At 36.9% G+C, this 20348-nt stretch overlaps 3 protein-coding genes across 3 annotated transcripts; 2 read left to right on the top strand and 1 right to left on the bottom strand.

The window, feature by feature from the left end:
- The first annotated feature begins 2811 nt into the window (after window positions 1-2811).
- LOC103446439 (RNA polymerase II C-terminal domain phosphatase-like 1) lies at window positions 2812-11586 on the top strand. The gene is made up of 17 exons (XM_008385555.4): window positions 2812-3519; window positions 4263-4739; window positions 4925-5135; window positions 5237-5394; window positions 5523-5593; window positions 5707-5809; window positions 5910-5993; window positions 6163-6747; window positions 6861-6924; window positions 7509-7639; window positions 7762-7815; window positions 8528-8624; window positions 9427-9656; window positions 9774-9863; window positions 10509-10574; window positions 10670-10737; window positions 10991-11586. Exons 1-17 carry the CDS (start codon window positions 3247-3249, stop codon window positions 11097-11099), a joined length of 2871 nt encoding a protein of 956 aa, XP_008383777.3. The 5' UTR covers window positions 2812-3246; the 3' UTR covers window positions 11100-11586.
- A 1117-nt stretch (window positions 11587-12703) lies between these two features.
- Window positions 12704-15084, top strand: LOC103446438 (clathrin light chain 1-like). The gene is made up of 3 exons (XM_008385554.4): window positions 12704-13219; window positions 14189-14342; window positions 14439-15084. Exons 1-3 carry the CDS (start codon window positions 12873-12875, stop codon window positions 14910-14912), a joined length of 975 nt encoding a protein of 324 aa, XP_008383776.1. The 5' UTR covers window positions 12704-12872; the 3' UTR covers window positions 14913-15084.
- Window positions 15085-15516: 432 nt separating this feature from the next.
- Window positions 15517-18859, bottom strand: LOC103446437 (cold-responsive protein kinase 1-like). Its single transcript, XM_008385553.4, has 7 exons — window positions 18627-18859; window positions 18298-18502; window positions 18050-18162; window positions 16913-17123; window positions 16579-16816; window positions 16244-16394; window positions 15517-16014 (listed from the first exon to the last, which is right to left on the bottom strand). The coding sequence occupies exons 2-7, from the start codon at window positions 18377-18379 to the stop codon at window positions 15691-15693; spliced, it is 1119 nt and encodes a 372-aa protein (XP_008383775.2). The 5' UTR covers window positions 18380-18502; window positions 18627-18859; the 3' UTR covers window positions 15517-15690.
- Window positions 18860-20348: the final 1489 nt, after the last annotated feature.

Genomic DNA, 20348 nt, shown 5'->3' with positions numbered 1-20348 from the left:
CTTTTACATTATGCCTCATAGAAACCTTTTCAAGACTCGAGATCCTTTTCGGATCTCTATGCCTGGAGTCACTGGACTTGAAATCTGATCTATTCAATTTAAATTATGCGACTCTCTTTAACTCATTTCACTACCCCACCTCACATAAATTAAACTCTTAAACAGCTCAAATCTCTCCTTCGAATTTTCGAATCTATCGCCTCCGAACACAAGAGAGCCGAAAAAAATATTAATTCCCTTTTTCTGGACATAACAAAGTAGTCATGTCATGTCTTAGAAACGACATCTCCAGCTGAAAGTTGCAAAAGCTTTAAACTTTTTTTTTGTTAAATTACAAAAGCTAAAGCTTTTGAGGACATTACCAGAAGCTAATTAAGTTCCTTTCGGTTGCAGGGCATATATTTTCGGAGCCGAAGGCCTTACAGATATGCCTGGGCCTATGTACAAGGAAATCAGGCCCAGCCCATATTAACCAACTCCCAAATATTTTATTTGTTTTATTTTATTCTTTATTTTAGTTTTGGGGGGTGGGGTGGGGGAATTGCTTGTTGATGATTACTTTAAGGTTTGTGTAATGTTGCCTAACTAATTTAACATTTATCATTTTTTAAAAGAAATACAATATTCATTAATTTCAACGAATTCGTATAAGAGGATAGAGTATGTGAAGAAAAAAAAAAGGTAGAGTAAAAAACTAGGCTCGTTACTCACGAATATACTACATTATATGGTACAATCATATCAGGATTTCCTTAGAGATTCAGATCAGGTTGAAGAATTAAATGAGATAAATGACATATAAAGTGTTGATCATCAGACTACTTTTGTAGACTTATTGTTTCTCAATTGGTATTGTGGTAGTCATAACGTATTTTGAAAGCTCTTTGTACATAACATATGTATGAAATAAAGGTTTCAAGAAATGGAATGAATTGTAGTTCAACCAAATAATTAAACAAACATCAATAAAAAGTGAGGGAAACCATCTCCTCTGGTATGAGAAATTATTTAGTGTGTCGAAAACACAGTCCGGTATACCAAATGTAATAATATAGTTGGTTGGAAACTTAAAGAAAAACTTCATCTAATTGTATTATGACACTTTATATACTAGGTCGTGTTTCCGTCAGAGTAATAAAAATCTATCTTCAAGTCGGTGGGAGTAGGTTGAGATTAGGTGGGCCATAATACGTTCATGTTTGCTTTGATTGCAAAATATCAGTGTGTATACGTATTTTTTTCAACCAAAATTAGTAAATTTCAAGGCTCAAAGTATTCAATTAGATGCCCAACAAAACCAACATGGCCATGAAGGCAAAACGAGAATATACAAAATACGTACAAACAACTAATTTTTCAATATAACAATCAATTTTATTAATAAAACGATACTTAATTGGTATCATTGTTTCGTTGTCTGATTTGAGCAAAATCCTTAACATAAAAATCTTATGGAGATTTATCACATCAACTTCATATTTATGAAACGTTTCAAGTGTAGTAAATACGCACATATAGAAAAAGAAATTTTAACAGAACTCTCTCAAAATTGAAATTTTTTGTGGATTCTCAGTTACCTTACCATTTAACGTCAAATGAGTCAAGTGGTATATATAGAAATGAAAGTTGTAATAAGAAAGCAAACGGTATATTTCATGAAAGTTGGCAGACAGAACGAGGGCAAAGTGTAATATTTCATCCGACAAGACTAAATTTGAGAATCTAAAAACCACAGCCGTACATAATGTCAACCAACATCCATTTGCCACAAATTACGACCCAAAATCTAACCCGTCACCCATAACTTTCCATATTGCTTATTCGCCCCAGCTTTATGAACTCACGTTTCACCTGAGCCCCTGCTTTTAAACACCGTCATATTTACGTTAACTTTGTGTAACAATTTAACACTCTGTTTGGATGAAGAAATTTAAGATTATTATGAAATTTTAAAATAATGGAAATTGAATACGGAATTTTATTTTATAGAATTTGTGAATTTTCTTGTTTAGTAAACCTAAAAGAACAATGAAATTTAGATATAAAATTTGTTATTTTTAAACTATCGCTTATAGAAATTGACAAATAACACATATTTACATGAAATTTAAACTTAGGAATTGGAGGTCCCAAATTCCAAAAGTTTTTTTTTTCACGCAAATTCTAAATTTCTATGTTTATAAATCCAAACAAAGAAATTGGTGCATGTCAATTTATAAATTCTAACTTTTGTCAAAATTCTAAGTTTATTTCCCTTATCCAAACATAATGTAAGAGTATGAGAAAATTTATGACGTTTTACTTAAAATGACTATCGACGTTATTTTGATCTACGACTTGTTTTGTCTTTATTAAGGTACGGTTAAGGCACAGTTATCATAATTATTTTTTTTATTCTAGTTCCTATGCGTTACTAACTTACATTGATTAAAAATTGCGCCGCTATCACAACTATATTAGGAATTCAAAACTTAAACAACTTGAAATTAGATCGATCACAGAAAAAGTGAATCTATCTCGTTCATTCTCTTTTTTTGTTTATGACTTTCTTGATTCATGAATATTTTATTTCAAAATAAGCAAGCATGTTAATAATTATACTATAAAATTTCACTTGAATCCAATTTGAAATCTATTTTCGTTGATTAGAGTAGTTTAAACATCGCAGTATACAATCTCGAGAAATAACAAATTACAGCAGAATTGGAAATTTATAAAAATAGCATGAAAGAAGTATAAATTAGGAAAATGGCCCAAGAGGCGAGGTGTCGTTTTAGTATTATATTAATATTAAAGTTTTGTTTTATAAATATTATTATCTGGCTTGTGAATTGCAGTGCTAATTTGACTTTTTGCTATCTGGATCTAGGGTTTCTCCTCACGAAGGCTCCTTCGTCCTTCATCGTCACCACCAAACCCTAGCTTTTAGCACCACAATTCTGAACAAAAATCCAATTCCATTTCGTAAATCAATCAAGGATCTAAGATCTTCACTCGAAAATAAAACCCTAATGTTTATTCTTTTTACTTTTGTTTTTTTTACTATGAATTTCAGTGATTTAAGACCAAAATTGGGATTCTTTGGGAGATGGCGACGATTTTGAAAGAAATCAACGAAATCGATGTTTTTATTGAATGAAACTTTGATGAGAGATCAAAGGAGGGAATAACATTTCTGTGGGTTTTTTTTTCTCTTCTTGGATGGTGTTCGGGCAGTGAGAAAATTGGTGTTTGGCAAGTGAGAAAATGTATAAGTCGGTGTATAAAGGCGAAGATTTACTTGGGGAAGTAGAGATATATCCAACAGAGAACGAGAACAAGAATATTCAGGATGAGTTGAAGGAAATCAGAATAAGCTATTTTTCTCAACCAAGTGAAAGATGTCCACCAGTGGCAGTGCTTCATACCATAAGCTCCAATGGAGTTTGCTTCAAAATGATGGAGTCAAAGACGTCACCGTCGTCGTCTCAGGACACGCCGCTCTTTCTTTTGCACTCCTCCATGACTCAGGAGAACAAGGTATATCAGCACAACCATTGAATTAAACTCCCACCTCCAAGAAAATATCAACTCTGCAGAATTTGAAACAAAATATAAGATAAAAATTGAAAACCCAGATTCTAAAAAACCCTTTTTTAACTTTAAAATGTTATTACAGAGGACTCTGAACAATTTTACAGGGACCCGTTTTTGAATTTCACTGTAAAGTTTGAAACTTTGAATGAACCCAGTAAAATTGTTGCCCCAAATTACATGAGCTGTTTGAACTTTTTAGCTGTTTTGGGAACTATCTGTTTTGAACTGAAGCTGTGGACTTACCTCGTAGAACTGTAAGATGAACTTTATTTCTCAATTTACTGAGTTTTGTACAATGACAGAATGCTTTGATGCTAAGAATATACCATGTGGTTTTTTGTGATTGATCTTACTGTCCATGGATGCTGTTCCACGTAGAGATGATGATAGCGTGAATATTTCATTTATGAAAATTTGATGATTTTACTTTTGTTGTTGCTGCAATTGGATGTTAGGGTGTTTAATGAAGAACTCTAGAGTTCTGCAGTGCAAGTTTTCAGTTTTGTTATTTGTTGGAATGCAGCATAGAGTCCTTTATAAAATGGAAACCTGCAGTTGCCTACTTCTTATTATGGTTTGATCTTTATGTGTTAATGTTGATTGGAATGTAAGTTTGTCTTTTCCTATGTTATCTGGAAGGAATGGTAGTAACTTTGTGCAAACCTTCCCGTCATGCTTATCTTCAGACTGCAGTAATGCCGCTAGGAGGGGAGGAGCTTCATTTGGTTGCCATGCAATCCAGGAATGGTGATAAACAGTGTCCATGTTTTTGGGGATTCTATGTTGCATCAGGACTATACAATTCTTGCCTTGTCATGCTGAATCTTAGATGTCTGGGCATTGTATTTGATCTTGATGAAACACTCATTGTTGCAAATACAATGCGCTCCTTTGAAGATCGAATTGAGGCCTTGCAGAGGAAGATAAGCACTGAGGTGGACCCACAACGCATTTCTGGTATGCTTGCAGAGATCAAACGGTATCAAGATGACAAGTTTATATTGAAACAATATGCTGAAAATGATCAAGTTCTTGATAATGGGAGGGTCATCAAAACTCAAGCTGAGGTTGTTCCAGCCTTGTCTGACAATCATCAACCTATTATTCGGCCCCTTATACGATTACACGAGAAAAATATTATACTGACTCGCATTAATCCGCAGGTATGTAATTACCTTGTTTATTATCTTCGTCATTCATTTATTTATCCCCATTTGGTCATTTTGTTCAACATCTGCTTGATCAGGTTGTGTGGATGGTTTTGTTCCGTAATATCAGTCTTTTGTTTGTATTAAGTTTCTGTACTCATCATTATAAGGTCCTAAGTAACATAGAATTTCTGTCTTAGATTCGTGATACAAGTGTTCTCGTGAGGTTGAGACCTGCATGGGAGGATCTTCGGAGCTACCTGACTGCAAGGGGGCGCAAGCGGTTTGAGGTTTATGTTTGCACAATGGCTGAAAGGGATTATGCATTAGAAATGTGGAGGCTTCTTGATCCTGATTCAAATTTGATAAACCCAACTAAACTACTGGATCGCATTGTCTGTGTGAAGTCTGGTAACTGTTATTATACTTCATTTATAAATTTTGTTTTGCAATTGCACTGAAAGTCTCATACATTTTTCCGTTTAACTGATGTCTTCCATATATTATGATAGGTTCAAGAAAGTCGTTGTTCAGTGTCTTCCAAGAAAGCTTATGTCATCCTAAGATGGCATTGGTAATTGATGATCGCTTGAAAGTGTGGGATGACAGAGATCAACCTCGGGTGCATGTTGTTCCTGCATTTGCCCCGTATTATGCTCCTCAAGCTGAAGTAAAATATTTGCTCTGTTTTATATGGCTATTAACTTTCTAAAACTGTTCTATTGTCAAAAATGCCCGTTTTGTATAATTGTTTTATTCCTCTTTAACTTGAACTCATTGTAACTCTTAATATTACAGGCAAATAATGCTGTCCCTGTCCTGTGTGTTGCAAGAAATGTTGCCTGCAATGTTAGAGGTGGATTTTTTAGGTAAAGGAATTAAATTAATGACTCTAAACTGTTTTCATGTAAAGCCATGCTCTGTCTATGAGCAAAATAATGGTGTTCTGTTAGCATGACATCACCTTTGGATGTGATAACAGAGAATTTGATGACAGTCTTCTACAAAAGATTCCTGAAATTTTTTATGAAGATGATATTAAAGATGTCCCTTCGCCTGATGTGAGCAATTATCTAGTTTCAGAGGTCAGTTGGAACAGTGTTATGACTCTTTAAATTTTTTATAACATTCTTCCTGAAAATTCTCCCCACTTCACGATTGCCATAATAGTTTTTTGTTGTTCAGGATGACGGTTCTGCTATAAATGGAAACAGAGACCCACTTACTTTTGATGGCATGGCAGACATTGAAGTTGAAAGAAGACTGAAGGTATTTAAAGATTCAATATTGATACATGTACCATTTGGCTTGTAAGCCCGGCTGACAGAAGTATTTTTATTGACATGCAATTTTTACACTTTGGATTAACTTATTTTTGCATCCGCATATGTGATTTTGTGAAAGTTAATTTGCTTGTTGACCTATTGCTGGTACATAGGAAGCAACCTCAGCTGCTTTAACGGCTTCTTCAGTAGTCACTAATGTAGATCCAAGGCTTGCTTCTCTTCAGTACTCAATGGCTCCTTCCTCTAGCATAATTTCACTGCCATCAAGTCAGCCATCAGCGATGCATTTTCCTAGTATACAGTTCCCTCAGGCAGCTTCAGTAGTTAAACCGTTGGGTCATCTTGGCGCTGCAGAACCAAGCTTGCATAGTTCTCCTGCTAGAGAGGAGGGAGAGGTACCTGAATCAGAGTTAGACCCTGATACAAGACGGAGGCTACTGATTTTGCAGCATGGCCAAGATACAAGAGAACCACCACCAAGTGAGCCTCCATTTCCTGTCAGATCTCCAGTACAGGCCTCTGTTCCACGGGTGCAACCGCGTCCAGGCTGGTTTCCAGTGGAAGAAGAAATGAGCCCACGGCAACTGAGCCGGATGGTACCCAAAGAACTTCCGTTAGATCCAGATCCCATGCAGATTGAGAAGCATCGACCTCATCATTCATCTTTTTTCTCTAAGGTTGATAATTCTATTCCATCTGATAGGATTCTTCAAGAAAATCAAAGATTGCCAAAAGAGGTATTTACACTTTGTTGATTTGGCTTTAAATCCTAATTCTTTATGTTGAGTGGTGGATGTTGCATGTGATTGGATTTAGACAAGATCAGTCCTAAAAGATGATTGTTTTCCAGGCATTTCATAGAGATGATCGGCTGAGATTCAACCATGAATTGGCTGGCTATCATTCAATGTCAGGTGAGCTATGACATGCACAATTGAGTACTACGATGATTTTCGTGCTTTTATTTTTTATATTTTAGTACATATCTGATAGATGCTGTTTTCAATGCTTCACATTTTTAAAAATTACTTTAGCAGTCTACTATCATAATTTGCCTAGAGTTTCACATGATTGAAATTATACTGTGGTGATGATTATTTCCTTTTTGGAAGGTTATTAATTGAGTATTATTACCCAATTGGTTTATCTGATCTTCATTTTGAATTTTTATCTAAATGGAACATTAATGGTTCTTGTCTTTCTTAAAATGTGTAACTGTCAATAACAGTCTTCTAATTTATATGTAATTACTAATTATTTATGTTATATTATCATGAGAGTAAGAGGTCGCACTTGGTGCGATGGCAAGTGCCTTCGCCCATGAGCGGTAGGTCTCGGGTTCGAGACTTGGGAGCAGCCTCTCCATAAATGGGGGTAAGGCTAGCCGACATTCACCTCTCCCAGACCCTGCGTAAAGCGGGAGCCTTGTGCACTGGGTACGACCTTTTTTTTATATTATCATGAGAGTGGTGTTATAATGGGGATATGAATTTTGAAGGTGAGGAGATTCCCTTGAGTCGTTCCTCTTCCATGAATAGAGATGTGGACTTTGAATCTGGACAAGCTATATCAAATGCAGAAACTCCTGCTGGAGCCTTACAGGAAATCGCAATGAAGTGTGGAGCCAAGGTATTTTGAGCTGTTTGTGTTGCAATAGAAAATTTAGTCTTCATGTTTGCATATGTCAAACCCTCATGCTCCATCTCATTTCTTTTCCCCTTTTCCCCCCTTTTCTAAATGGAAATTTACAGGTGGAGTTTAGGCCAGCTTTGGTTGCTAGCGCAGAACTGCAGTTTTATGTTGAGGTACTTTCATTTCTTTGACTTACTACCTTATAATTGCACATTAGTTTTTGGGATATCAAGTTTTGAACTTATCTAACCATAGTTTAGTGTTTTCTTGGGGAGAGTTTTTTTTGTTTTTTTTTGTTTTTTTTTGTTTTAAAGGTTTGGGGAGAGTTAGTGATGCGTAAATGCAAGACTACTTAAATAATGTATCTTGTCTTATGAAAAGTTAAGCAATTCAGTAATAAGTCGTATGAGTACGTGACTTTTGATGTGCATTTCAATTTTTGATATCTTAGGGACTTTATGTCCATGAGTTGTAATTTTGGCTTCGAGTGAAGAGGGAGCTACGACAGGAAATCACATTCTGTTTGTATTTTATTTCGTTTTGAAATGATGGTTTGCTTCTAAAGACCACATCTTACTAAGTTTGGTGATCATATTAATTTTTTAAATCTGAAATCTGAAATAGTAAATATTTGCGCTCCCTATTTCATAGCTATACAGTACAATTGAATGGAGCAGATCTAATTGATGGTAATGGGTGTAATTAGTGTTGGTAATCATTTGTAAATGGGCCTGATTATCTGAATCAATGAATTTCATATGCCTTGTAGGTCAAACTGATACCATGTAGCTTTTCCCAGAAATTGTTTTTATTACTTTCTGACTTCACAATGTTGCCTATTCCTTTGTTACACATTAATTAGCTTATCCATTTTGCCTTTTATAGGCTTCGTTTGCAGGAGAGAAAATTGGTGAAGGAACTGGTAAAACAAGAAGGGAAGCTCATTTCCAGGCTGCTGAGGGTTCTCTTAAAAACTTAGCCAGTAAGATTTCTTATTGCTGTATTTATTGCCACTAGCTAGGGGGCGATATGTCTCAATGATTCTTGTCGTGCCTCTTTTAGTAGTTTTTATACCGGGAAATTTGTGCTTAACAACCTGAACTTGATACTAGAGCAGTGATAAAACAAATTGACAACTAATTGATTTTGACATGTGAAGCCCACCTCAAGGTTAATATTCTATTTGCTTATTTTATTTCCGAATGAATTAAATGAAGGCAAAGAGATCTAAGAAGTTCCGTCCTTGACTGTTCAGCCACAAACACTACAATCTCTTAACTTCCGATGGAAAAGGATATTGTGGAATACTAAGTCAATATATGACATATTTTTAAGATCTATCTTCTGCTTTGCTTTGATCACATGTTTCTGATATCAGCTAAATATTGTGAACTCTCGAGTCGCTGATATAATCATACTGGAGCTGATCTTAGATGATTATTCTGCTCAACAAAGTGCTTTTTTAGCAAAAGTCATGGATGAAGGATTGAGGGGTTATTTAAAACTTCTCAGCTTTCCATCAGGGGTTAAAGATGCCAGTCAATCAATTTTGAAAGTTTTTAAAGTGTACAACTAACTGTTAGAACAATATGAAACTACTCGCCGAGGAACTACCGAACCAAAACAAAGTCAACTTGCTTATGAAATTATTGCACAAAACAGGATCTGTACTAGGGAATATTGGGTTGGCTTGGTTCTGTTCATAGATGGGAAAGTATTCTTGACATATCTCTAGTTTCCCTTTTTTATTGTGTATATGAGAAACCTGGACAACGTTTTTGCAGATGTTTACCTTTCCCGCTTCAAGCATGATTCTGTGCCTGTTCAAGGAGAAATGATTAAGTTTCCTAATGTTAACAACAATGGTTTTGTGGGTAATGCGAATTCTTTTGGGATCCAGTCATTTCCCAAAGATGAGTCCCTGTCATCTTCTTCAGAGTCTTCTAGGCCACTAGATCCTAGGCTTGAAGGCCCTAAAAAATCTATGAGTTCAGTATCTGCCCTCAAAGAACTTGTAAGACTCAAAACATGATAGTTAGCTAGTCTCTCTCTTTTTTCTCCCTTATTTGCAGGTGCTGAATGATGTTATGATTATTGATTATTGACTTTCCATAATTTTTTACTATTTCAGTGTATGATGGAGGGTCTTGGTGGTGTAGTTTTTCAACCACGACCTCCACCCTCTGCTAATTCAGTCGAGAAAGATGAAGTGCATGTACAGGTTTGTATTTGCCATGATTACATGCTTCATTATTCTGAATGACTTTTGAATTTTGTCTTGGAAGTTTCTACATTTCATCGTATAGAGTTGTAGAACACCGCGCTTCACATAATTCCTGAGGAAACTCGGTTAAATTTTCATAAGGATTCGATGTAAACTAGGAGTGCCGGTTGTCGACAGGAAACTCAGTTAAATGCTGAAAGAAATACATTAAAGTAACTTAAGAACTTCAGATTCAGATCACAATATCTATTCTTCTTAATTTGAATCTGGAAGCAGACTCCCTTTGAGATTGGGTGCTTTTTTTATGTACTGGATATAGAATAATGCATCCTCCACTTGGTTAATCAATAAAGAAATTAAAAGGTGGTGTGAGGGAAAAGTTAGAACTGGGGGTTTGAAAGTTGTTTTCGGGGTTCAAGAAAAATAATTCATGAGCTCTGAGAATTTTTGTTTGGGCCCTCAACTTCCAAATGATGGCTGTAGTGAGTATGAATCATTTCTTGGTCATGCTTTCCAGAAGTGTTGGTACTGACACTGAATTTGGAGCTGTATGATTTTTTGTGGATAATCTTTCAGTATCCTTGATGCATGTTTCTTTTCTCTTTCTTTTCTTTATAATTCTGCGTCGTTATCATGTTGCAGGTTGAAATAGATGGAGAGGTTCTGGGGAAGGGGATTGGGTTGACGTGGGATGAGGCTAAGATGCAGGTAATTTTTCTACTCTTCCAATTCCGAGTACCCTTTGTGGGCTCTTAATTATTTTCGAAATGTAATATCTTAGCACCTAAACAACCTTTTTCCAGGCTGCTGAAAAGGCGCTCAGAAGTCTAAGACCAACTCTATTTGCTCAGAAACGTCAGGGTTCTCCAAGGTGTGTGAATTCATCAGCTGCAAGCGTTTAATTATTTTTGCCAGTTTTTTATTGAAGTTTGAACTATGGCTGGATCAACCATCCCCGAAAGCTAGCCAATAATTCAGTTGGCTCTATTTCGTCGCTCTTGGTGCACATGACATGAAAGCTCTTGCAGCTTTGATTAGTTGTACAGCTGTGGCCAACAAACTAGAACTCATGAGTATAACTTATGCGTATTCTTCCCTTCTAACTTGGTGTTTCTGGCAAAAAGGTCTTTCCAAGGGATGCCAAATAAACGTATGAAGCAGGAGTTTCCACAAGTTCTGCAACGGATGCCCTCTTCTTCTAGATATCCGAAAAATGCTCCGCCAGTTCCCTGAAAGTCATACCACCATTTCATCCCATTTTGGTATAGCTACTGAGGCAACATGTCTGCCGTACATATTATAGAGAAGGGCAAGAACCATGGAGAGCCCAAACCTCTTACAATGCAGACGAGATTGAGCTTGCAGCTTCGCTCCAGATTCTTCTGAAAGACCGGGGAGGTGCTTGTGAGGCGACTACAGTCCTAACATTCTTGGGGTTTCCAGTCATTGTTGTAACGATTTCCTCCCCCCAACCAAATGCTTATAAGCCTCCTCGCACATTTACAGAAGGCAATGCCGTGTAACTCCTTTTTTGTGTGGTTGATGCATTTCTTCCCAGACCTTTGAAAGAGCCTATTTAGGCCGGATTGACAGTGTATTGATGTTTATTTACCGGAAGAAAACGGGACACAGAGGCTTCGAGGGCAGCTTTTCGCTACGCTCAAAGTCGCGGATATGTAGTCACGGTACACTCTAACCATCGACAGTTATTTCAGTCCAATTGCCAGTTTTCTTTCAGTGTCCATCTCTGCGAAGATTAGGAGGTCTTAGAAAATGTCGATTTCCGGATTACTGATGTAAATCAAGCTAATGTAAAATAGTTCACCCACCGCCGACGGAATGGAAATTTTTGTACCGGTATTCCGTTTGTTGTTACTTTGATGAATCTGGTAGCAACCTCGCATAAGCGCAGAGTGCGGCACGAGCATAAAATATAAGCGTCAGGACATACCGTCATATGATGAGAGAGATATACATAAAGCGGTATACACATAAGACATGTTGAGTAGAGCGTGCAAATCGGTTTGTTGTTAGTTGGTGCTTTTGCTTTGAAATTGACGCAAGTGGTTACCAAACGTCCATCGTCGCAGAATCCAAATTTGATGTACATGTCTTGCCAATTAACAAATTTATTTTGTTTTTTTAATTGTATGCATATGTATCCTGGTGCAGGTTTGATTTCTACTAATTTCTCTTTCCTTGCAACTAACTATTTAACTTACTAAAGTTATCGCTCTATTCAAAAAATTGCATGGAAGAATTTGAATTTGGTGAATATAGTGGAGCACATCTGCTCAAGTTAATATAACTATCTACAACAGTGTAAGTTGATTATGTACATCAATTACCCAATTACAGTAAGTTAAAATGTAGAGTAAAAAAATGGTGACTCAAACTTTAGTCAAAATTTACTGCGAAAATCTCGCCATTGACAAGGTAAATACTTACTTTCAAAACAATTGTGCCTTGATAAAAGTTGTTTTCTCCTTGGTAAATTACCGTTTGACCTCTTGAACTACTACTTCCGTTGAAATTGACTCCTAAACAATTTTTAGTGAATTAACCAGTGAACTTTTTGAAATCAGTCAATTAACTTCTCAATGTCAGATTCGATAATCATCCATTTTGCCATCAAACACTGGCACAACTTTACCCCTCAAGAGTGAATCACATGCATGTGACAATATTTAATGGCAAAGTGGATAAAATTTCATTGAATCTAACGGTGATAGGTTAATTTGATAATTTCAAATAGTTTAGTGGGTTAATTTATCACAAAAATATATATTTTAAGGAGTCAATTTCAATTGGGTAATAGTCAGGGAACCTAACGGCAATTTACTCTTTCTCTCTTTCAGTCGCCCACCTTCTCCGTTAACTATATAAAAAGGCGAAAAAAGAGTAAAAAAATTAGAACTCTAAACCTCTTTCTCACCCGGCATTGCATTTCCACTGAAATCCTCTTCAGACAGAAAGACAGAGGGGGTGAAATCACCACCGCGAAAAATGGCATCCTTCGACGCGTTCAGCATGGACGGCGACGATCTCCACGCCCCCAACAGCCACTTTGACCAGGACGAAGTCGTCGTCGAGAGCTACGCTGACTACGGCTCCTACACCGACCACGGCGCCGCCGCCCCTGCCTCCCCGGATGTTTTCGGATTCGAAGATCCCAGCCCCAACTACTCCCACTCCACTCCTTTCGATTCCGTTCCCGTCGAGAACGGCAACGGCAATGGCTACGGCGTTGGCGAGAACGGAATCGACGATGGCGTCTTCACATCAGACGGTCCCGTGCTCCCGGAGCCTAGTGAGTTTGTCGAGGAAGGTTCCGCTCTTCGTGAGTGGCGCCGGTAAGATTCGGATCCGATTCGCTTTTTTTTTGGTAAATTTAGTTGCTTGCTTTGTGAGCTGCTGCTTCAGATCTGTGAAATTCTGCATCGTTAGGGAAATTGCATCCGTTTGATCTTAGATTTTGAGCTAATTGTAGGTGTTTGTATGGAAATACTGTTGGATCTGTGATTTATTGTAGTTATGATCACTAGAAGGTATGGAAATGCCAGTTCTTTAGTTGCGATTTTCGGAAAGTGATTGATCAAAGTAAAGCTTTGTGATTGTTAAGTTCATGCTGTGTTTAAACATATAGATCAGCTGTTGATAGTGTGTTTGTGTAGTTTGGAGCTGCTTGTAAACCAAATTGTAGTGCTTTTCGAGTCAAATTTAGTGTGTCGGAATGAGGGTTGCTATTGATTTTCTTGGATCTGATTGTCAGAAGGAAAATTTCCGTTCAGATAATCATAGAAGAATCAGTTATTTATTTCGTTGCTAGAGTTAGTGAGTTATGTGATTTAGTTTGATTTGAGGCTAATCAAACTTCATCTGAGTTTTAATCAACTCGTTGACGAAAAAGGTGGTTCAGTTTTTCCAACGAATCCAATGGGATGGTCGTTAGGAAAAAAGTCTTGGGTATAACAGTTGAACTACAACGAACCAATAATGAAATAACAGGTTATCGTTGTTGATGGGACTCAGTATCATTTATTAGCGAAATCTATGTCATTAATATCACGTAAATTCGACAACTTTTTAAATAGCATGATGATGTGGCAGCACTGTGTTACTTGAGACTTTCGCCAACGGTAAGTTGATTGTAGTCATTTGATCAAACTTCCGAAAAGAAAAAACACACAAAGATAATGATAAGTTGATAGTAGTTTTTTCCTTTAGTGATTTGTGCACGCATTGGTCGATCTGCACAGAAAACTACTAGTTAACTAGGGGTGCTAGAAAATTAATGACCTATCTTGACTTTTGTGGTATAGTCAAAATGCAATCCTGCTTGAGGAGAAGGAGAAGAGGGAGAAAGAACTGAGGAACCAAATTATTGAAGAGGCTGAGGAGTTCAAGCGTGCATTCTACGAGAAAAGGAAGCTTAACGTTGAGACCAACAAGGTCGAGAACAGAGAAAAGGAGAAGGTAAATATTGGAATGCCTTTATTAACTACTCTCTTCATGACACCAGCTTTGGCTTTTTGTTCCTAACGCTAACAAGTTGGTTTGTGCGCCGAGCAGTTATTCTTGGTTAATCAAGAGAATTTCCATAAAAATGCTGACAAGCAAAGTTGGAAAGCAATCGCGGAGCTCATTCCTCACGAGGTTCCCAACATTGAGAAGAGGAGAGGCAAGAAGGATCAGGAAAAGAAACCTGGGATCCAAGTCATTCAGGGCCCAAAGCCTGGAAAACCCACTGATCTTTCGCGGCTGCGGCAAGTGCTTGTGAAGCTGAAGCATAAAACTCCACCTCACATGATTCCACCCCCACCCGCACCAGCTAAAGACGCCAAAGATGCTAAAGACGCCAAAGATGGGAAGGCTCCTGCCAAAGATGCCAAAGATGCCAAAAATGCAGAGGATGCAGCACCAAAAGCTAATGGGTCTGCAGAAGCTGAGGTGCCTGCTTCAGAAGCCAAGGATGCCACCTCCAATGGTTCTTCAGATGCACCCGAACAAGCCGCTCCGGCACCTACTGAGGAACTCACTGCTTGATTTGATTCCTTCCGCATTTTATTGATCGATTTTATCATTTTTGAGATTCTAAATAACTATCGGCTACGTATCGCCGGATTCATTTGCTACTGCTTATCAGAATATTGTAATACTTGGGATTTGGAATTTTCATTGTTTACACACATTTTATGAATATTACTTTTTTGGACCAGAGCCAGCGTCTTTTTGGGTCAGAATTAGGAAAACAGAAAAGTCCCGGGTATAAAAGTTTGAATTTAAATTAGTAGATTCCATCAACCATGATACATGTGATTATCTTGTTAAAATATTTACGGATTTAGTCAAGTTGGGTACAAAATTGTGTTTTTGTTTCTGCATTTTAAGTTCGGAAACTCAGTTTTGTAGTTTACGAATATTGTATTGTGCAAAATTTTCCATAGCTTTTTGCAAATACGCTTCTCAAAACTTTCTCAGACAAAAAAATATGAAGCACCATTTCAAAAAATAAAAATGAAAAACCTGTAACCCAACTATTATGGCATCCAACATTCTTGCTTTGGTCAAAAGCATCTTATATATCTATCTTCTTCCTTCTTGTTTGATTCTGTAAGTATTTCCCGCTAACATTAACCGTCATCCTGGCTACACAAATTAAGTACTTTTCATTATCTCAAATAACCCCTACTCAACATGGCCTAATAAAAAGAAGAAGAAAAAAAACGTGTAAAAAGGTTAACGACAACAATGGTATGAACTGTTGAATGATTTGTTGTGGATATTTCACCGTCTTCCTTTGAATCGCAATTACATTTGTTCTTCAGCGAGGTGTTACTTGGGTTATGGTGTCGGGGACAGAACTCATCTGATAGGTAGTGGTTTCGGAACCTGATTTTTTACTCGAAGGCCCGCTTAGGCTCTCTGCGTTGTTGAAGAAACCCGGGGCTGTAAGTTGCTTCTCGTTGATTCTGATGTTTCTCGAGAGCATGTCAACAACCTGGCTCATCTTTGGCCTTCGGCTTGCTGCTGCTTGGGTGCAGAAAAATGCCACCTTCATGTACCTAAGGACTTCTTCCTCGGGAAACTCTCCCATTTCCGGGTCAGCTAGCTCCAATAGTCTCCCTTCTTCATGGAGCTGCCATGCCTAGTGAAGAAACGAAAGAGTTGTAAAAGAAAGCGGAATAAGACTGCGAGCATGATCATGGAAAAGAACGTAAATAGAAACTGAAACAGGTACAAAAAATTATAAGAACTCAGCTGCTATGAAGGCACAAAAAAATCGCAATATATAACTGCGCATATGATCATGGAAAAAATGGAATGAATCTGATGATGCCAAGAGTTTTGTCGAAAAATGGAAATAAACAACGCACCCATTCGAGCAGAAGCTTTTCTGTCCCACCCCAGTTTTCCTTGGCACTGCTTCTGCCGCTTACTATTTCAAGAATAAGAACGCCAAAACTGTAAACGTCGGCCTTGAGGGTTAACTGACCTCCCAATGCATATTCTGGTGCCAAATAACCACTGCAAAACCGAAACTAAATCATAAGCAGCTATATTCTCACACTTATCACATAAACTCTCTATAATGATTGAATTAAGCGAGGAAAATAGTTACAATGTAACATAATCTCCTAACCGAATTAATCATGGAAAATAGAAGGTCAAATAATGAATAGCAATAAACTAGAAATATGAAATAACGTACGTTGTTCCTGCAATCCTTGTGCTGATATGAGTGATGTTGTCAGGGAAGAGTTTAGCCAACCCAAAGTCTCCAATTTTCGGGTTAAAATCTCTGTCTAAAAGTATGTTACTAGCCTTGATATCTCTATGTACAATATGCGGCACCAGTTCTTCGTGAAGATACGTAAGACCCCTGGCAGTACCCAGGCAAATGGCCGATCTTTTTTCCCAATCCAGTTGGATGGTTCTACTCGTTGGACCTACAAGCAAAAGGAAAATAAATTAGACTTATAAATCCATCCTTCTGTACATGTACCTTCAGTTTTCTTTACATGCTAAAGAATTTGTCCAATTACCTAATAGTGCATGATCAAGGCTTTTATTTTCAACATATTCATAGACCAAAACTCGATCGGCTCCCTGAACACAGCACCCTATCAACTCAACAAGGTTTGGATGCCGGACATTTGAGATAGCGTTAATCTCGTTTAAGAATTCACGGACTCCCTGCCTCGACCGAGCAGCAAGTGTCTTGATAGCAACATGCTTTCCACTTTTCAGGACCCCCTAGCAAAACGTAGCTAAACAACTAAAGATAATATGAAATGCCATGGACGAAAACCATCTACGTATTCTGATTAATGCAAAATCACTATTATAGTTTGTCCCTTGAAAATTAAGATGGCTTTTTAGCTAAAATGGTCCCTGAGATTTGTATAACCCCTTACTTTGATCCCTAAGATTTGAAATCGATTGAATTGGTCCGTGAGTTTGTTCACAATCAATCATTTTGGCATTTTCATGAAAAATCTCCATAAAATAAGGATAAAATAACAAAAATACCCTCAATTTTTGTCAAATCATTTTGGCCTATTATTTATTATACTAATGGTAATTTTGTCATTTTGATCCTTATTTAACATAACTTTTCACTGAGAGAACAAAATGGTTGAATTGATGGTGGACAATCTCAGGGACCACTTCTATTGATTCCAAATCTCAAGGATCAAAGTGAGGTGTTAGGCAAATCTCAGGGACCATTTTGGTTAAAAAGCCAATTAAGACCAGCAAGGAAAGCTTGGAAACTGTCTTGAAAAGTCACAGAATTCAATCCAAATTGGTGGCTAGCATTCTTAATCACCACATGATCTAAGCAAAAACAAAATACAAGGAAGATACAAAATCCTTTTTTTTTTTTCTTCTCAAATCTTGAACTACAGGTGAGAGTTTTCACCATACGAAACAATGCATCTATGTGTTAGAAGAACATAAGGATAGAACTTGAAGCGTTCTTAAAACGCAAACCCAATTCCCAGTGTCAGCTATCAGGTTTTAAGTGCTTGATGTTTTGAGCCAACTCATTGATCATTGCAACAAATTGGAAACAAAACAACATAATTCAAACCACAGATATCATGAATTCTCAAAAAATGGTGCAAACTTCCCAATAGAACCAATTACAAGATATCTGCATAATCTGAGATTCTGAGTACCTTGTATACAGTTCCAAAACCTCCTATCCCTATCTTATTACTCGAATGGAAATTATCCGTCGCCAATCTTAATTCGTCGTAGGAGAAAGCCTTGGTATTCTCCAGCAAATTCTCTATGCAACACACAAAACAAACAATCAATCACATAACAATGATGGCCCAGCAGATTCACACGAACAAAAACCAAAGTATGGAGGTAAAAAAGTAACAAAACCAAAGAGCGTGGAACAATTTATTCATGTCCGTACCATCGTGATCACGGCCAAATCGACCAGAACCAGAACCCCTTTTCCTGAAAGCAGCTGAAGCACCGAAGCAGCTGCAACTCATATTAATTTGTCCACAATAATCAAATTCTGCCTTCTGGGTCCTCTCAAATTTTCAGAAAACAACTCCCTTTCGATCATAGAGCCCTCCCTAATCAGATTTGGACCGACCCATGTTGCCAAAATCCTAAATTTCACAACCAAAAATCTCAAAAACTTCCTCAAAACACCAAAAATAATGAAACTTCTTAAGCTTCCAAAAGTTGCAACCAAGAAAATCAACAAAAAAAAGAAAGAAAAAAAAACCCCACCTGGTGGATTTGCAGACTACTGATCAAGTTTCGATGTCCAGAATCCTTTTAGCATCTGTTTCTGGCAGCAGCCATGGAGAGCGAGAGAGAAAGATTCAATCTTTGTAATATAAAAAAGGAAAGGAAAGGAAATGGAAAAGGAGAAAGCTTTAGTGCCCGTCTCTCTTGGTTTTAAAAATCACGAGTCGTAGAGGCACTGGAGGTGCTCTGTTTTCTGTTTTTCTTAATTGGGCGGGCGGAGTTAATGCTGCTGCTCAAAACTTGAAAGCGACCATTTTACTTCCTTACCTCTTTTTTTTTTTGCTCAAATTTCTTTCCCTCTGTGTGTGTGTTTATTTGTCTACTCATAAATTGCGAAATTGGATCCACTCCGGATCTGGAACCTATAGATCAATTCATTTAACCTACACAAATTTAATCAAATAGTATCCATTAACTCATTTTCCTGGCCCGCCACACAAAATCAACGGCTCAATTTCTTTTACACACCAATCAGCGGACCCAGGTGATTTGATCCTTAGACTCCGAAGACTAAAGTTCGGAGCTAATCCAATTCCATAAATTGCATCATTAATCATGACCCTGTTGGCAATTGGATGACATCATTTTCCCTTTTTCTTTGCTCATAATGACATCATTATTCATTTTTTCTCTCTTTCATTGGAACACTGATTTTGATTATTCGGCGGTTACGTATTTTTTTAAATTTCAGATAAGTATAAAAGTAATATATTTTTGCCCCATTTTTTTCACTTGATTCAAGAAATTATGTTATGTAATGAGAGAAAATATTAAAGGGAACTTTAACGAAAAGCACTCGGTACTGTTCACTTTAACGAAAAACCACATTTTTACACTGAAAAGTCAATCCTGGTACTATTCACTTTACCTTTTATTTTGTCCTTATCATTAAAACTCAAAGTTTTCAAACCCTTTTCATTAGTTTTCCTAATATTAAATTGGTATATACAGTCGCAAGAGTTTTCTCTTCTCTTACGAGCAAACGATTTAAATCAACCTTTATTTATTTTCATTTTTTTCAAGAGTATTTTTTTATGACTTGGTAAATGATTTTCTTTCAAGTAATGTTGAATAAGTTCATTGTTCCTTTTTGCTACACAAGTTTTGAACAATTTTTTTTTGGTCCATGAAAATAATAATTCTTTCTTCGAGTCATGGTTTTGAATAATTAAACAGCTCATAAATATATAGCAAACAAAATAAGTAGATGAAAATAGACTAATTAAGGCACTTTACAGCACGCAGCAGCAGTGCCATTATTAATCCTTTTTCTCTCTTTCTAGCCTCAGTGCATTTTTATCCCATTCAAATAATGTGCGATATATGTTGATATTTGTTGATCAGGTTGCTGTGATATATGTTGATATTTGTTGATATGTGATAACATGATTTGGCTAACAATAACAAAACCACCAAATGTTCGAGAAAATGACTCAGTAAATAAATTGATTTTTGTTTTTGTGCTTTGCGCTTTATTTTTATCTAAAAAACTTGAACCTTAACATTGAGACGCTACAAAGTTTGAATCTTAGATCTGCCACTACATGTAACTAGTCTATAATTTTTCGTATGAACCCAAGGAATTCAAATGTAAATGCACGGCTTTTTTATTTTAGTATTTAATGGTGGTGTTAACCAAGATTTTATCACTATTAAGGCATGCAAAAGAAACTTCGTATATTGATTACAATATTTTTATCT

The sequence above is a fragment of the Malus domestica genome, chromosome 10, assembly GCF_042453785.1.
Source record: "Malus domestica chromosome 10, GDT2T_hap1".
In the NCBI taxonomy this organism is placed as follows: domain Eukaryota; kingdom Viridiplantae; phylum Streptophyta; class Magnoliopsida; order Rosales; family Rosaceae; genus Malus; species Malus domestica.
The sequence above is the reverse complement of the archived record's forward strand: the minus strand, read 5'-3'. Positions and strand labels throughout refer to the sequence as shown.

What these genes read in the sequence shown, in the direction of transcription:
- LOC103446439 (XM_008385555.4), top strand. Translation starts at nt 3,247, where the DNA reads ATGTATAAGTCGGTGTATAAAGGCGAAGATTTACTTGGGGAAGTAGAG. An exon ending in TGGCTATCATTCAATGTCAG is followed by an intron (nt 6,925 to 7,508) that starts GTGAGCTATGAC and finishes TGAATTTTGAAG; the next exon opens with GTGAGGAGATTCCCTTGAGT. An exon ending in TTCTCTTAAAAACTTAGCCA is followed by an intron (nt 8,625 to 9,426) that starts GTAAGATTTCTT and finishes ACGTTTTTGCAG; the next exon opens with ATGTTTACCTTTCCCGCTTC.
- LOC103446438 (XM_008385554.4), top strand. Translation starts at nt 12,873, where the DNA reads ATGGCATCCTTCGACGCGTTCAGCATGGACGGCGACGATCTCCACGCC. An exon ending in GCTCTTCGTGAGTGGCGCCG is followed by an intron (nt 13,220 to 14,188) that starts GTAAGATTCGGA and finishes TTTGTGGTATAG; the next exon opens with TCAAAATGCAATCCTGCTTG. An exon ending in AGAACAGAGAAAAGGAGAAG is followed by an intron (nt 14,343 to 14,438) that starts GTAAATATTGGA and finishes TGCGCCGAGCAG; the next exon opens with TTATTCTTGGTTAATCAAGA.
- LOC103446437 (XM_008385553.4), bottom strand. Translation starts at nt 18,379, where the DNA reads ATGAGTTGCAGCTGCTTCGGTGCTTCAGCTGCTTTCAGGAAAAGGGGT. An exon ending in ACAAGGATTGCAGGAACAAC is followed by an intron (nt 16,395 to 16,578) that starts GTACGTTATTTC and finishes TCGGTTTTGCAG; the next exon opens with TGGTTATTTGGCACCAGAAT. An exon ending in AAAAGCTTCTGCTCGAATGG is followed by an intron (nt 16,015 to 16,243) that starts GTGCGTTGTTTA and finishes TTTCTTCACTAG; the next exon opens with GCATGGCAGCTCCATGAAGA.